At 42.3% G+C, this 18,287-nt stretch overlaps 1 protein-coding gene across 9 annotated transcripts in view; it reads left to right on the top strand.

Annotated features, from left to right (window-relative positions):
- The window catches only part of ZHX3 (zinc fingers and homeoboxes 3), a 120,917-nt gene that overhangs the window by 95,694 nt on the left and 6,936 nt on the right, over window positions 1-18,287 (top strand). For all 9 annotated transcript variants that reach the window (XM_010975256.3, XM_064475686.1, XM_064475682.1 and 6 more), the window contains one exon: window positions 14,285-17,286. In XM_010975256.3, coding sequence (XP_010973558.1) covers window positions 14,436-17,286 — 2,851 coding nt within the window. In that variant the 5' untranslated portion in view covers window positions 14,285-14,435. The remainder of the gene's footprint in view (window positions 1-14,284; window positions 17,287-18,287) is intronic.

Raw genomic sequence — 18,287 nt, forward strand, 5'->3', positions numbered from 1 at the left:
CTTACTTATTTGGTGCATCATCTCTCCCCTAAACTAGAATGTAAACTCCAGGAAGGCAGAGAATTTTATAACTCTTTTTTATCTTACCCATATTCTAACATCTAGGACCGTGCCTGGTGCAGGGTAGGCGCTTAGTAACGTGTTATATGAATTATCTTTCTTTTCTCTATCAAACTTGTTCCTCAAAGTCTGCCAGACCTAAAGGGAGACAGACAAGTGTTGTATTTTGGTACTGGTACTAGGTGTGAATTAAATCCAAGAGCACACTGCTCCATATTTTTCTGGGGATTCTCACAGCATAAATAATCTGACCTCATTTAAGTAACAGCCTCTATAGAAGAATTAAGTATGATACACGAAACTCTGATGTGATAAATACATTCAGATGCCATCTGGAGAATTAGATTTAGATTCAAGTGCTCCTCTTCAGAGGGCTCTAGACAAACAGGAGCACATTCAGGAAAGAGCAATAGAGATGATGCCAGACATTCCCACCCATGATGCCCCGTGCAGCAGTGAGGATGATTGGCTTGGGGGAAGAAAGATTCTTAGGGACGTGATTCTTTCTTTCAAATGTTGAAAAAGGTGTCATGGGGAAGATCGACAGGTCTGTGGAGAAGATCGCCTTTCTCCCCTCCACCCCTCAAAAGCAAACCCAGCTTTGGTGGAACCTGAACATTAGAAGGGAGGTTTTCCTGAGGGGGGAAAAGTTATCAAGAATGTAATTATAAATTTATAAAAATACAGGTACCAGCATTGGAGGAAGGTACCCATCAAGTAAGGGTCCCAGAAGCTCCAGCTCCTTCAGCTTCATGGGAAATCCACCACATTCATGTGCTGGCAAAACCTGGATCTCTCCACACCTTATCCCTTCTTCCCTCTGTGGCTTTGCATAAAGTGTTCCTCTGTCCGGAACACCCTTTCCCTCAACATGTCTACTTGGCAGGGTCTACTCATCCTCCATCCTGTTTCAAAGGCCACCCTCTCTGTGAGGCCTTACCTAAGGCCTCCGTAAAACTGAGGCGGTGGTCAGTCTTTGCACCCTCCCTGAATCTTGTGCACGCCTCCCCTGAAGCACTCGGCTTATGGTTTAATTTTGGTTGATTTGTTTGTCTGGCTTGGCTTCCCTTATACTGTGTATCAGTCAGGATGGGCTGGATTATGCTGCAATAACAAGCAACTCCAAAAACCACCCTGCCTTAAAACCACAAAGGTTACTTCTTGCTGACATTATGTGTACATTTTGGGTCAGCTTTTCTCTCTTTAGGACCCAGGCTGACAGTGTAGCCACAGCCTGAAACATTGCCAGTTGCCAAGCTAGAGAGTAAACAGTGAGGCAAAGCATGTACTTTCCCTAGAAATGACACATTTGCTTACATTTCATTGTTTACACCCAACTACAGCTGGGCAGGGAAATTCAATGTAACCAGAAGGAAAGCAAGCCCCAGACCACTGGTGAACAGCCTAATAACCCCAACAAACAATTAGCTTCTTGACTACGGGGATGGCCTCTTTCAGATACCCTTGTATACCTAGAGCCTGGCTTGAAGTACTGAACATATAGTAAGTCTTCAACTATTTTTGAGTGAAAAAGTAAACTTAGTAGAACCTACAGGAAGGTAATTTTCAGGGGTGCTAGCCATTTCCAACATCTTTTCAACCCCAATAGATGTTGGTCTCCCCATCTCTGGAGGTATTCAGGCATAGGCTAGCCTAACCACCTTGTAGTACTGGGCAGTTAGCCATCCTAACCACAGTAGTGATGCTTTCAAGATGATTCATGCAAAGACAAGCGATTGAAATATGTGGTCTCTAAAGTCCCTTTAATTCTGAGGCCACTGTATTTTCATCATCATCACCTTTCTGAGCTTGAGAAAGAATAAATTACTGTTCACTGTAGAGGTGATAACATCTGACAGGAGCAGGCTATTTCTGTTGGTGACTTGACAGAAACAAGAATTGTTTGAGAGGAAAAAGCAAGTAGAGAGCACTGGCCCTGAGCCCTCCACTGGATGGTGATTCCTAAATGCAGAGTGTATTGTGACCCTTAAGTATCCAGAGGGTAAAATGAGGCCAGCTCTGGGCTTGGCATGGCTTCGACACTTGAGGACTTGGGCTTAGAAACAGACTTTAGTTCTTTTTAAGTCTTTCCTTTGTTTCAGCGGAAATCTGACAGTTCTAGCCAGCGTATCTGCTGGGCAGCCAAGGTCCTGCCCACACACATTCCTGAGAATGGATGGTCTCCCTTGTGTTCTTTTTGTTGTAGATTCCTGCTGACTAACGTCTGTCCAATCTCGTAGCCCCGCTGTGCTGAGTTCTCTTGTCATACACAAGAGTGAAGAAGACATCCCCTCTTGCGACCATCTAAAAATGTTATCCATATTAAGGATCACGAAAGCTCTGTCAAGTCATATTAATTTTTAAAAATAACAACAGTGGACCAGTTCAGCTTATAAAATCCTTGAGCCCTCTGAGAGAAGGTTCAAAATTGTGTCATTAATAATGTAAATGCTTTAAAAATAATTAAAGGCAGTGGGTTTATATTCAGTTGGAATTCAGAGTGAATGTGGCCTGGAAAAGAACATAGGAGTTAGAGTCAGCATATCAGGCAGGCTCACAGACGAATGCGTGAGACTTTGGTCCCAACCCCTCTCCTTTCTTGCTCCACAGCTCCTTACTGCCATGGGGGGGCGGGCATAATATCCGATTCAGGAGGCTGTCGGGATGGATCAAAAGAGACGAAAGTGCTTGCAGGCTACGAAGCACCTTAAGAGACAGAACTGAAGTAAATCCAGTTTCATGGTAGGTCGTGGAAATTTCTCAGACTTACTTTGTAGCATAGCAGTGGCGCCATTGGTGCAAGTGGAGCCGCTTGTGTGAGGTTTTATCTTACACTTCAGAAATCTCGAGATGGAACCCATTGATTTCACTTGGAGTTTATGGCAGGCGTTCACAGTACCAGCCACTGCCTCTCTTGTTGGGATCACTTGATTTGTGCCAAACAGGGACTCTAAAAGGTATTTATACATTCTGTCACTTACAGCCCGGACCGATTTCACGCAAGAACCTGCTGGGGTTTTTGCTTTGTTTTGCTTGCACATCTGGCCCCCTTTTTGACACTTCCAGTGCATGGTGTTCGCTAATTTTTTTCAACCATTGTATGCAACTTCACACAAATATATGATTTTTAGGATGTTTGTAGCTAGGGCTATTTTCAAGTGTCAAAACTCTGCATTTCCAAGGATTCTGCCTCAAATTGTGCCATTATGGATTTTGGGGTGTCAGAAGTCCAATGAAATGGTCAAATCCATTGATGACTTGAAATTGATGTCTGAAAACAATGAGTGGGCAGATTCCCCCCACCTCCCTGGCACAGGCAAATCCACGGCAGTTGTCATTAATGTTCCAACTGAATGACTTCAGCAGGGCCAGTTTGCCAAGTAAATGATGAGCTAGTGACGCCAATTAGGGGCTCCATTTGGACTAAGCCTTGGCACCTGTGGAGGGTATCAGGGCCCCCCGTTCACCATGCCTCCTCTTGTTCCTCTTGTGTACAGGATGGTTCATGTCACACTGAAACCTCCCAGCTGTAAATGAGGAATTTACTCTGTGGCCACATTCCATATGCTGGCCACCCTGTTTGCAAGGTATACCTCTCACTGGCATTATTAATTTTATTTATTTTAATCCTTAACTGCTATTTTTTAAATTAAAAGCAACACGATTGTAACAAATTCAGACAATATAGATGGGCATGAATAAAAAAAGTAAATGTTCCTTTCCTTATCAATAATTGTTACTGTTTAATGGATCAGTATTTTTCCTTTGTTCTTTCAAATTCTGTTCATACGCAAATAAATACAAGTCTAGATAGATTGTTCATTATACAATGAATCATGTATTTTATTATGCAGTATACTGCATAGTTTATTATTTAAATATGTCTTGGCGATGTATTCACAATCAGTACACATAGGTCTTTATTCTTTTCAATGGCTGCATTTCATCTCCTGGTACATATGTTCTCTTGTTTTATCATTTACTAATGGACATTGTTAATGCTAAGAGATGATGCAATGAATGACCTTACTGATATCTTTGTGATCATGTGCATGTATTTTACTACTTCATCAGACTGTGTGGGTTCTTAGAAGTGAAATGGCCAGGTAAAAGGACATGCTTTTAAAAATTTTGATGACTGTTGCTAAATTGACCTTCATAAAAATTTCACCAACTTATGCTCTCACCAATAGTGCGTGAGTACTATATAGTCTGTCTTTCCGATTCTTGCCAATCTGTGAGGAAAGGGAAAAATCTCATTTTTGATTTACTTCCAATTTCCCTAATTACTAGTGACGTTCAGCATCTTTCCTACTTTATAGTTGATGTATCTTGTGTGTTCATTTCTTTGCCCTTTTTCCTAGCATTTTTGTCTTATACATTGTAAATATTAATTATTTATAATGTTGTATAAATTTCCCCACATTGTGTCACTTGTGTTTAAATCTTATTAGTGGTTTCCTTTTGAATTCAAAAGTTTGTGATACTTATGTAGACAAATCAACCTTTTCTTTGTGGTTTCTAGGCTTTGAGTGTTGCAAAGAACTTCCTCAGCATGACCTAAAAAAATTCTCTTAATTTTATTCTGAGATGTTTATAATTTTGCTTGTTATATTTCTCTGTTCAATTCACTTGAAAAATATTGTTCTTTGTAATGTGAGTTAGAGATTGAACTCAGTTGTCCTAATACTTACTCATTTGTCTCTCTTTCCCAACTGATTTAAAAAGAGCACTGCTTTCATATTCTGAAAATCCCATATATATAAAGTCTGTCTAGAAGATTCATTCATTCATCATTTCTTATGCTGATAGTATATTATTTTAATTATTCTAGCTTTAAAGTATGTTTTACTATAAAGCAAATTCCTCTAAATAGTTCTGTCTTACAACTTTTAAAGCTATTTTGTACTTTTTTCCTTCCAGAGGAATTTCAGACTGCTTGCCAAATTCCATCAAAAATTGTAATGCATTTCCCCCAACATTGTTTTAAATAAAAAATTTTAAACATACAGAAAAATTGAAAAAAATTGAACATCCATATACTTATACTTAGATTTTACCATTAACATTTTACAATACTTGCTTTACCTGATGGTATTTTAATTGTAATTATAATTCTTATGAACTTAGAGATTAATCTAGAGAGAGCTGACATCTATATAATTCTAAACCTTTACCCCCAGGAATATGACTCTACATTTATTTAGGTCTTCTTTTTCGTTCTTATTAAAGCTTTGCAGTTATTGTCATACAGATATTATACATGTCTTATAAAGTTTATTTAAATTTTTTTAAATTGAGGCATAGTTGACTTAAAATATTATATGTTTCACATATACAACATAGTGATTCAATACTTTTATAGATTATACTCCATTTAAAGTTTTTATAGCATAATGGCTATATTCCCCTGTGCTGTACAATATATCCTTGTTGTTTATTTTATTCATAATGGTTTGTATCTCTTAATCCCATACCTCTATCTTACCTCTCCCCACGTTCCCTCACACCACTGGTAACCACTAGTTTGTTCTCTATATCTGTGATTCTATTTTTGTTTGTTTTATTTTTTAGATTGCACATATAAGTGATAACGTTGAGTATTTATCTTTCTTTGTCTGACTTATTTCACTAAGCATAATATCCTCTAGGTCTGTTCAATTTGTCACACATGGCAGAACTTCATCCTTTTTTATAGCTGAGTAATATTCCATTGAATATACATATATATATATATATATATATATATCACATCTTCTTTATCTATTCATCTGTTTATGGACACTTAAGTTGCTTCCATATCTTGGCTGTTGTAAACAATGCTGCTATTAACATTGGGGTGCATGTATCTTTTTGTAGTGTTTTTGTTTTCTTTGAATATATACCCAGCAGTGGAACTGCTGAATCACATAGTAGTTCTACTTTTAGTTTTTTGAGGAACCTCCGTACTGTTTCTGTGGTGGCTGCACCAGTATACATTCCCACCAGCAGTGTACAAGGATTCCTTTTCTCCACGTCCTCACCAACATTTGTTATTTGTAGATGTTTGGATGATAGCCATTTTGACAGGTATGAGGTGGTGTAAGTTTTGTTCTGAGATCTTTTCCACATTTGCTTGTTAATGTAATGGGCTCTTTCCCTCCCCAACCCTTCTATTTTCTTCTCTAATTGATTATTTTTGGCATATGGGAAAGTTAATGATTTGTATGTGTTGCAAATGTATCTCATCATCCTGTTAGGTCTCTTATTAGTTATAATAATTTTGGGGGGGATTTCGTCACTAGACAGTCCCCTTACATGCAAATAATACCAGTTTGTCTCATCAGTTTTTACTATCTAGGATCCTATTACAGTGTTAAATGCTGATAATGGGAATCCTTACCTTGTATCTGACTTGAGTGGTTCACTATTAGGTATATTTGCTGTGGTTTCTGGTAGGAATCCTTCATCTAAGGACATTTCCTCCTTTTTTCCTTTATTTGTTCCTTTGGTAAATCCTTTCAAGAATGATAGTTTAGACCTGAACAACCCCAAATACAAATTGGACCTAACAGGCATATATAGAACATTCCACCCAGCAACAGCAGAATATATATGTTCTCAAGCACATGTGGAACATTCTCTAGGATAGATCACACATTAGGACACACAAAAAAAGTCTTAACAAATTTAAGAAGATTGAAATTGTGCCAAGTATCTTTTCCAACCATAATGAAGTAAAACTAGATATCAATAGCAAAAGGAAAATTGAACAATTCACAAGTATGTGGAAATTAAACAACACGTTCTTGAGCAACCAGTGGGTCAAGGAAGAAATCACAAGGAAAACTAGGAAATATCCTGTAACAAATGAAAACAAAAATACAACATATCAAAAGTTATGGGTGCAGCAAAAGCAATACTAAGAGGGACAGTTATGGTGGTAAATGATTTCATTAAAAAAGAAGGATCTGAAATCAACAACCTAACTTTACACCTCAAAGAAGTAGGAAAAGAACAAACTAAATGTAAAGCTATCAAAAAGAAGGAAATAATAAAGATTAGAGGGGAAATAAACAAAGAATAAAAGACAATAGGAAAAAGTCAAGGAAATAAAACATTGTGTTTTTTTTTAAAAGATCAACAGAATTGACAAACCTTTAGCCAGATTAAGAAAAAAGAAGACTCCAATAACAAATTCAGAAATGAAAGAAGAGACAGTATAACTGATGCTACAAAAATGAAAAGGATAAGAGACTATTATACACTAACAAATTGGATAACCTAGAAGAAATGGATAAATTCATCAATACATACAACCTACCAAGACTGAATCATGAAGAAATAAAAAATCTGGCCAGACTATAACTAGTAAGGAGATTAAATCAGTAATCAAAAACCTCCCAACAAAGAAAAGCCCAGGACTAGATGGCTTCACTGGAGATTGCTACCAAGCATTTGAAGAATTTTAAATTAACTATACCTCAATAATGAAAGAAAGAAAGAATGAATGAATGAATGAATGAATTTTGACACCACACCTTCTCAGAATCTTCCAAAAATTGAAGAGGAGGAATACTTTCAAGCTCATTTTATAAGGTCAGCATTACCCTGATATTAAAACCAGACAAAGATACTATAAGAAAACTGTAGACCAATATCACTGATGAATACTGATACAAAATGCTTAACAAAATATTAGCAAATCGAATTCAACAGCACATTAAAAGGATTATACACTATGTATGACCAAGTGGGATTGTTCCTGGAATGCAAGGATAGTTCAATATGAAAATCAATCAATGTAATAAGTCAAATTAACAAAACGAAGGCCAAAAATCAAATGATAATCTCAACTGATGAAGAAAAGCCCTTGATAAATCTAAACATCCTTTCATGATAAAAATGTCAACAAACTAGGAATAGAAGATAATTATCCCAAAATAATAAAGGCCATATATGAAAAGCCTACAGTTAATACTATGCTTAATTGTGAAAAATGGAAAGCTTTTTGTCTAAGATTAGGAACAAGGCAAGGATGCCCACTGTCACTGCTTCTTTTCAACATACTACTGGAAGTCTTAGGAGAGGCATCCAACTTGGAAAGGAAGAAGTATAAATTATCTCTGTATACGGATGACATGATCATATATATAGGTAGAAAACCCTAAAGATTCTACCAGAATAACCATTAGAACAAAGGACTTCAGCAAAGTTACAGAATACAAAATCAATACACAACAAAATCAGTTTCTATCTATTAACAGTGAAAAATCCAAAAAGGAAATTGGAAAACAATTTCATTTACAATAGAATCAAAAAGAATAAAATACTTGAGTAAACTTAATCAAGAAGTCAAAAGACTTGTCACTAAAAACTACAAAAAAATGCCAAAAGAAATGAAAGAAAATGCAAATAAATAGACATCTCTTGTTCATGGATTGGAAGACTCAATATTGTTATCATGTTCATGTTACCTAAAGTAATCTACAGGTTCAGTGCATCCCTATCAAAATCCCAATGACATTTTCTTGCAGAAATAGAAAAAATATTCTAAAATTCATATGAATCTCAAAGGATCCTGAATAGCCAAAACAATCCTGGAAATAAAAACAAAGCTAGAGTCCTCACAGTTCTTGGTTTCAAAATATATTATGATACTACAGTGACCAAAACAGTATGGTACTGGCATAAAGACAGACATAGACCAGTGGAACAGAATAGAGAGCCCAGAAATAAAATTCTCCAATATATGGTCAAATGATCTTTATCAAGGATACCAAGGCTACACAGTGGAGAAAGGAGAGTCTCTTCAACAAATGCTGCTATGGGAAAACTAGAGATCCATATGCGAAAGAATAGAGTTAGACCATTATCTTACACCATGTAAAAAATTAACTCAAAAATAAAGACCTAAACATAAAGCCTGAGACTTATAAAAACTCCTAGAAGAGAACATAAGAAAAAAGCTTCATGATCATGGTTTGGCAGTGATTTCTTGGCTATGACACAAAAACACATGCAACAAGAGCAAAAATAGACAATGACAGTACATCAACCTCAAAAATTTCTATGCATCAAAGGAAACAACAGAATGCAAGAGCAACCTGTGGAGTGGGAGAAAACATTTACAAATCTATCTGACAATGGGTGAATATCTGGAATATATAAAGAACTCCTGTAACACAACAGTAAAAAAAAAAAAAAAAAAACCAAATAGCCTGATTAAAAAATGGGCAAAGGACTTGAATAGACATTTCTCCAAAAGAAGCTATACAAATGGCCAACGAGCTTATAGAGAGATGCTCAGCGTGACCAGTCATCAGGGAAATGCAACTCAAACCGAATGAGATATCACCTCATACCTGTTAGTGTGGCCACTATCAAAAAAAAAAAAAAAAAAAGCAAACCACAAAATAAGTGTTGGTGAAGGTGTGGAAAAATTGGAACTCTTGTTGCTGTTGGTTAGAATATAAAATGGTGTCACTGCTATGAAAAACATTATGAAGTTTCCTCAGTAAATAAAAAATAGAATCACCATGTGTCCAGCAAACCTACTTCAGGGTACATATCCAAAAGAATTGAAAGCAGGGATTCAAAGAGATATTTGTACACCCATGTTCATAGCAGGATTATTAAAGGTGGAAGCAACCTAAATGTCCATCAGCAGATGAGTAGATAAAGAAAATGTGGTCTGTACATACAATGGAATATTATTTAGCCTTTAAAACTAAGGAAATCCTGTCACATGGTACAAATGGGTGAACCTTGAGGACATCAAGCTAAGCGATATAAGCCAGTCACAGAAACACAAATAATACATGGTTCTACGTACATGGGGGTGTCTAAAGTTCTCAGACTCATAGCGGCAGAAAGTAGAATGGTGGTTTTCAAGGGTTGGGAGCTGGGAAAGGGGACCTATTGTTCAGTGAGTACAGAGTTTCAGTTTTGCAAGATGAAAAGAGTGCTGGAGATCTGTTTTATAACAGTGCAAGTGTAGTTAACACTATTGTACTGCACACTTCAGAGTGTTTAAGCTGGAAATTTTTATGTTATATGTTTTTTACCACAATAGAAGGCAAGAGTATAATTCTATTAAATGCTGCTTCAGTTTCTCTCTTTCAATTTACTAATGAAATTAATAACTTGTAGACATTTCCTAGTATTATTAAAACATCCTTGCAATCTCAGTATAAACCACAGCTTCATTTGTGATAGCTGACGGAGTCAATTTCCTAAATATATAGAGAACACTTAAATTCAGAGAAAAAGGGACATGATTTATTATAAAATGTCAATGACATGTGAAAATATTCTTAGCCATGCTTATAAAGAAATGCAAGTTAAAACAATAGTGTCCAGTTTTTTATGTATCAAATTAGCAAAGACCAGAAGTAGTAATGACACGCAGTGACACCGAGAGCACTTCATTCTCTAGTCAGGAGACTGAGAATCATTACCATCTATCTGAAGGGCAGTTTTGTATTTTACTGACAATATCTTAAATGCCACAGCAGTTCTACTTATACAATACTCAGAATTTCAGATATTTTCAAATGCACAAAAGTATTTGCAGGGATAGCCATTGAGCCATTATTTGTAATAGTTTAAAGAAACCTGGAGAAATGCAAATGTCTATTAACAGCTAGATTGTTTAAGTAAGTTATGATACATCCATAAATTAGAACCTTGTTTAAAAGAGTGAGATAAACTGTAGGTCCTGACATGGAAAGATATTGAAAGTACATTCTTGTGGAAGGAAAAGAGAGAAGCAGAGCCAAATGTGAAAATACAACTCCATTTTGGGTTTTTAAAAAATTAGTTACAGTAACCTACGCCTAGAAAACATATCTGAAATAACAGAAACTGGATTGGTGACAGTGGCTATCTTTTGGAAGAATAGGGAGAATTTTCACCTTTATTCATTATTTCTGATAGAGATGACTTTATATATGAAGCATAATTTGAAATAAAAAGGAAAAAGGATGGGAGGGAGGGTATAGCTCAGTGGTAAAGCGTTTGTTTAGCGTGCACGAGGTCCTGGGTTTAGTCCCCAGTACCTCCACTGGAATAAACAAACCTAATTACTACTCCACCCCCCCAAAAAAAAGAAAGGAGGAAGGATACATTTCAACAAAAAACTGTTGTTGGTAACAATTAAAAAGGGAATGCTACCTGCAGATTTTTATTTTGGAATGAGTTAAGGTTTATATGTGATTTACTGTACTGCATGACCAACTTTTAAATATGTTTCATGAATGTTTAAAAAATATGAAATTGATTACAGCAGAATATTTGACTACCCATATCTGTCAAATCAACCTCATTGTAGAAGTTTCATTCTTTATACCTTTTTTATTGTCTACTTGAGCTTTCAGAACCAGGAGTAGTGTATTAAAATCTCTCACTATGATTGTGTTTCTGTAACTCTGTCAACTTCTTTCATTATTCCTGTTTTTGTTGGTAAGTTGTGGGTTGTGTGTCCAGGAGGGCCGCAGCCCGGCCACCAGAACACTTGGAAAGAGTCTGCTGGCAGCCGCCTTTCTAAACATTTGAATTCTTCTGTTGAACTCTTATTGTCCTCCCAGTTCCTGCCTCAGAATTCAAACCACAACAGAAAGTTCCTAACTTAGCTATAGTTTAAAGCTAAACACTTTAAGAATTTGATCTAAAAACTCATATATATATATATTTTTTCAAGCCCCAGTTGTATATTTTGCAGTTGAAGTACAGTGACTGTTAGCTCCAGCTTAGCTGACTTAATGAATCAAGCAATTCCCAATTTTCAAAGACAGATTTTTTTAAAGTTACATACTTTCCTTCTTATCTCCTCAGTAAAAAACAGTCCATTTACAAGACAGAAATTTTCGAGACAGGGCATAGGAAGGATTGTACAAAGAGCGATGACCCTACAGTTGTCATCTGGTCCTTTTTTGAGAATCTCTGGCAGCACAAAACCTCGCATTTATATCAGCTCACCTCACTCAGGGCGTGGCTTAGCAAACAGTGTGTTTCCACATGGTAATTAGTGCCTCAGTTGTCAGACATGGTCCATGAATGTTTTCTGGAGGAATGATTTTCTAGATAATTAGAGCTTTACTCTTTAAGCACAACTTTTATTAGATACCCTTTTAAAAATATTGGATTAAAAATTGGTTTTAAAACCAGTCTAGCTGTTAATAGACATTTGCATTTCTCCAGTTTTTTTTTTTTTTATTTAACTATTACAAATGACAAATAGACAAACTTCAACTTACCTAAGTGGGTAATGTTGCTGAAAATAGCCACCTGGTCAGCATCCAGGTGGTGAGTGTGTGGATGTTCACTGTAAAATTCTTTCAAGTTTGTTTGAAATTTTTCCTAATAAACGTTGTGGGGAAACAGAGCTTCGCAAAGTCATGCAGCCCTATTCCAGCCATGTTGTGGTTGCTCAGAGAGCTCACTGTGTGGACTGGTGAAGGTGGCAGGCTCCTGGGCCAGAGTGCCAGCCTCTGCTGCCTCCTAGCTGTGTGCCCTTCCAGCGTCACTGTGCTTCTCTGAGCCTGGTCGTTCTCATCTGTAAAATGGGAATTGTGAGAGGTGGTTGTGAGAGGAAGGGGAGAGGGTGTGTGTGGAAGCACTTCCTACAGCACTAAGCACTTAGTAATCTCTGGCAGCTGCTGCCACTGCCCCCACTGCTGCTATTTTGTGATCGCCTTCCTCCTTAACCACTGACCCACTGGGAGACTGGCTAGCAGGGGTGCTTCCCTTGATCACTGATTTGGAAGACAATTTGGGGCCACCTTGAGACTTAATTTTGAATGACATTGGGACTATTTCCCCAAATCAAGTCCATCTTCATGTTGTCCCCTTCTCAGCCTTGTATAAAATACCAGGAACATAACGTTACTCTTCCTGAGAGGAGCCCAGCCCTCATCGCAACTGTCAGTTACAGCCTGAGTCTCAGGTGCTGTGCCAGTCGGTCGGGTCCTGCACTCCCCTGCTCCTCAGTGGGGTGAGCACCTGCTTGCTGCATTAGCTGGCAGGTCTGTGGTTCCCTTCCTTCTCTCCTCTCAAACCTGTGTTCACAGCCACTGTTGTTCACCTTTCCCCAGGGCAGAAGTCAGAAAGAAGGTGGCAAATCAGGAAGTGTCATAAATCAATGACATCACCTGTACTGAACGTCAGAAGTGAGAAGGATGGCCCTCTTCCACAGCACTGAGTGCTGTAGCTTTCTGTCCTCCGCCTTTCTTCGGTTTGGAGTCTCATTTTCAGCATTACAATTGCAGTGATGATCGTGGTGGTATTATGTTAATAATAGAGATCACAGAAACACCTTTCTCCTGGCATCTCATGAAAGAATTATTGTTAAAAAGTATTTTACATGTAAATAAGTCAGTCATCCCAGCTTTTGAAATGAATTTCACATGGATCAAAGATTTAAGTTTTTTTTTAAAGGAATAATCAAGGTACAGAAAGAAAAAAATAAGGCCAGTACAAAGTCACGTGTGGCCTGCACACCCGAGGTGAGGCCACGTGTGGAGGTGCCACCCCCAGAGGGAGATGTACCATCACTGGGCCACAGACTGTGTCTGTGATCCCCTGACACTCCGACCTTGGGCTTTACCTGAGCAACAGCAGTCCAGGGTACAGCCAGTAACTGCAGGTGACCCCTCTTCCACGTCCTGGAATGCGGTGACAGGGCAGCCAGCAGGGATGGTCCACTGAGAGCACCCAGCTCCTATAGCGGCAGCGTCCCCCACCCCAGCCACCCCCAGTTCACACGCCACAGCGGACTTGGCCTCTGGGCCTGGCTCGAGAGAGGCAGAGGCGGCATCCTGTTCTTATCCGTGGGCAGGCTGTGAAAAGAAAGCCCTTCTTGGCCCAAACATTTAAACAAGAATTACACTAGGATCTTTTGTTCTCACTCTGACATGGTCAGAATTAATCTGGAGGTCCAAAAGAGGATTATTTTGTTGTCGTTTAATCTGAGTTACTCTATACAAGGATACAGAGAGAAGCACAAAACAAAAACACACAGCTGAGGTCTGTCAGATGGTATTGGGACGCCCCCATGTCACTCTGCAGGGCACTATTCTGTGAGTGTTTGGGGAGCTCCTGACTCAAACGTCACATCCAAGCAGTTGCTGGACTTCTAGTGAAAAGGCCCGGACAGTCAGAGGCCAGCAGAGAGTATGTCTGGGAATCTGAGAAACGCACTGACAGCTCGGGAGACCCTCACCATGTTTTCTTTCTTCCTCTTCAGGTTTAACAGGGAAAACTTGCTTTCCACGACCAACTGAACAAGCTGCCCTCGGAAGCTTTTCTTTGGCCCTCATGGTGCCGCTGGGCCCTGTGCTGTGAGGCCCCCAACGGGACCCGCTCTCGCCCGTGGATCACCCGGCGTGGTCATCGCCATGGCCAGCAAGAGGAAGTCCACCACCCCATGCATGATCCCTGTGAAGACCGTGGTGCTGCCGGACGCCAGTGCTGAGGCCCAGCCTGCGGAGGCCACACGGGAGGTGCCCCAGCAGGATATGCCCCCGGAAGCACCTGCCACCAGCAGTGAGGCCACCCAGAGCGCCAGCAGTACCGACGGTGCCACGCTGGCCAACGGGCACCGGAGCACCTTGGACGGCTACTCATATGCCTGTAAATATTGTGACTTCAGATCCCAGGACATAACCCAGTTTGTGGGACATCTGAACTCAGAGCACACAGACTTTAATAAAGACCCAACTTTTGTATGCACTGAATGCAGTTTTCTGGCAAAAACTCCTGAGGGGCTTTCTCTGCACAATGCCAAGTGTCACTCGGGGGAAGCCAGCTTTGTGTGGCATGTGGCCAAACCAGACAATCATGTAGTCGTGGAGCAGAGCGTCCCTGAGAGCACCAGCCCTCCCGATCCATTGGGTGAGCCAAATGTGGAAGGGACGGATGGACAGGCTGAAATCATCATCACCAAAACTCCAATCATGAAGATAATGAAAGGTAAAGCTGAGGCCAAAAAAATTCACACGCTCAAGGAGAATGTCCCCAATCAGCCCACTGGTGAGGCCTTACCAAACCCTTCAGCGGGGGACGCGGAGGTGAAAGAGGGGGACCATGCCTTTGTCAATGGGGCGGTTCCAGTCAGCCAGGCCTCTACCAGCTCTGCCAAACCCCCCCACGCGGCCAACGGGCCCCTGATAGGAACGGTGCCAGTGTTGCCAGCGGGGATCGCCCAGTTCCTCTCCCTCCAGCAGCCGCCCCCGGCCCATGCCCAGCACCATGCTCACCAGCCCCTGCCCACGGCCAAGTCCCTTCCCAAGGTGATGATCCCGCTGAGCAGCATTCCCACATACAATGCAGCCATGGACTCCAACAGCTTCCTGAAGAACTCTTTCCACAAGTTCCCCTATCCAACCAAAGCCGAGCTCTGCTATTTGACTGTGGTCACCAAGTACCCAGAAGAACAGCTCAAGATCTGGTTCACTGCCCAGAGGCTGAAACAAGGTATCAGCTGGTCCCCAGAGGAGATCGAGGACGCCCGGAAAAAGATGTTCAACACGGTCATTCAGTCCGTCCCTCAGCCCACAATCACTGTTCTCAACACCCCTCTGGTTGCCAGTGCCGGCAACGTCCAACATCTCATCCAGGCTGCTCTGCCGGGTCACGTCGTGGGACAGCCGGAGGGCACAGCCGGGGGACTTCTGGTCACTCAGCCACTGATGGCCAACGGATTGCAGGCACCCAGCTCGTCTCTTCCCTTGGCAGTCACATCTGTCCCCAAGCCGCCCACTGTGGCACCCATTAACACTGTGTGTTCAAATACCACGTCGGCCGTGAAGGTGGTGAACGCGGCCCAGTCGCTCCTCACAGCATGCCCCAGCATTACCTCCCAAGCGTTCCTCGACGCCAGCATCTACAAAAACAAAAAATCTCACGAACAGCTGTCAGCTCTGAAAGGTAGCTTCTGTCGGAACCAGTTCCCAGGACAGAGTGAAGTTGAGCATCTGACCAAAGTGACCGGCCTCAGCACGAGGGAGGTGCGGAAGTGGTTCAGTGACCGCAGGTACCACTGCCGGAACCTGAAGGGCTCCCGGGCCGGGCTGCCTGGAGAGCACGGCTCCATCCTTGGGGACTCTGTGCCAGAGGTGCCCTTCCCCCCATCATCCAAGGCCCCGGAGGTGCCCTGCATCCCCACGGCGGCTACCCTGGCCACCCCTCCTTCGGCCAAACGACAGTCCTGGCACCAGACCCCTGACTTCACACCAACCAAATACAAAGAGCGAGCCCCTGAGCAGCTCAGAGCCCTGGAGAGTAGCTTTGCACAAAACCCCCTTCCTCTCGATGAGGAGCTGGACCGTCTGAGGACTGAGACCAAAATGACCCGCAGGGAGATCGATGGCTGGTTTTCAGAGAGGCGGAAAAAAGTGAGCGCCAAGGAGGCCAAGAAGGTTGAGGAGGGTGCCTCCCATGGGGAGGAGGAGGCTGCTGAGGACGAGGGGGAGGAGGGCTCAGCCGGTGACCTGAGGGTCCTGGGTGAGAACGGCTCCCCAGAAGTGCCCAGCAGCCACACACTGGCAGAACGCAAAGTCAGCCCCATCAAAATCAACCTCAAGAACCTGCGGGTCACAGAGGCCAATGGCAGGAGCGAGCTTCCCGGGCTGGGCATCTGCGAGCCCGAGGACGATGTGCCGAACAAGCTGGCGGAGCAGCCCCCGGGCAAGGTGAGCTACAAAAAGACGGCCCAGCAGCGGCACCTGCTGCGGCAGCTCTTCGTGCAGACTCAGTGGCCCAGCAACCAGGACTACGAGGCCATCATGGCCCAGACGGGCCTGCCGCGGCCCGAGGTGGTGCGCTGGTTCGGGGATAGCAGGTACGCCCTGAAGAACGGCCAGCTCAAGTGGTACGAAGACTATAAGCGGGGCAACTTCCCCCCGGGGCTGCTGGTCATCGCCCCCGGCAACCGGGAGCTGCTGCAAGACTATTACGTGACGCACAAGATGCTGTTCGAGGAGGACCTGCAGAGCCTCTGCGACAAGACCCAGATGGGTGCCCAGCAGGTCAAACAGTGGTTTGCGGAGAAAATGGGTGAGGAGACCCGGGCTGTGGCCGACACGGGCAGCGAGGGCCAGGGCCCCGGTGAGCCTGCGGCAGTTCACAAAGGGACAGGCGACACCTATTCGGAGGTGTCTGAAAACAGTGAGTCGTGGGAGCCCAGTGCCCCTGAGGCCCGCTCAGAGCCCTTTGACACGCCGAGTCCTCAGGCTGGACCTCAGCTGGGTAAGGAGCCCGTGGGGGCCGCGCTATCCCCTGTGGGTGTGGGAGCACTTGCGGCGGGCACTAAATTTAGTGCCCGGAGCATCCGCTGTTTCTAAGGCTGTCGGCATCAGGACCACATTGGCCCTGGCTGCTTTAGGGGGGCACCTGGCATCAGAAGCCACTGGCACATCATATGATTAAGAGTTGAGAGCTGTTTGCTCCATTTCATGTTTTTAAAACCTGTGCAGGGGAAGGAGCAGAGTGAACTACAAGGATTTATACTTCTCTAGTCATTTCTTAGCAAAAGGAGAATATGTCAAAACGTCGTCTGAGCCAGACAGAGCCACAACCACTGGGCAGGAGAGAGCAATAGGGCTTATGAGGAAATTCAACTCAAATTGGTGAACAAAGCAGACAGAGCCTTTAATCTGGCCTTAGATACATGAAATGCTTTTTTTTTTTTTTTAATAATGAAACATCCTGTAATTTGTATTTCTATTGCGCTTCTTGATGTAGAGGTAATGGAAAACTGTCTTCCCTCTAAGACACATGTGGAATCAGAAGCTTGAATTTTGATCCTCAGTTTCTCTGGATCATGGTATCCGTACTTGAAAGAGAGCTTTAGAGGGTTATTTTATTGAAGACAGTATGAAGCCTCAGATAAGTCACGTTATTGGGTGCTGGTTTTCCAGGGTCCTATCCCTGAGTTCCCAGCCTTTCCCTTCCCTCCCCACCATCCTCACTAGAGGCCTCATCACAGGATGGCCAGGAGCCATGAAACTTAGCTCTTCACAGGAGGCTGTGGAAACCAAGGATGTATCTGGATTCCCAGGTTCCTGATTTGTGGACCTTTAGTAGTTGGTTCCAGGGCCGGTATTTTGGAACTTGACCTGTTTCCTCCAGACCCCCTGAGTCAGTCAGGTCCCTGCAGGGGTCAGGTTTGGCTTCACAGGGCTGGTTCCCATGGGCACCTTCTCCAGCGCCAGGCCTGCCCCTCCCCTGGCTTAGGCTCTGCCAGCAGA

Source organism: Camelus dromedarius, chromosome 18 (assembly GCF_036321535.1).
Source record: "Camelus dromedarius isolate mCamDro1 chromosome 18, mCamDro1.pat, whole genome shotgun sequence".
Classification (NCBI taxonomy): Eukaryota; Metazoa; Chordata; class Mammalia; order Artiodactyla; family Camelidae; genus Camelus; species Camelus dromedarius.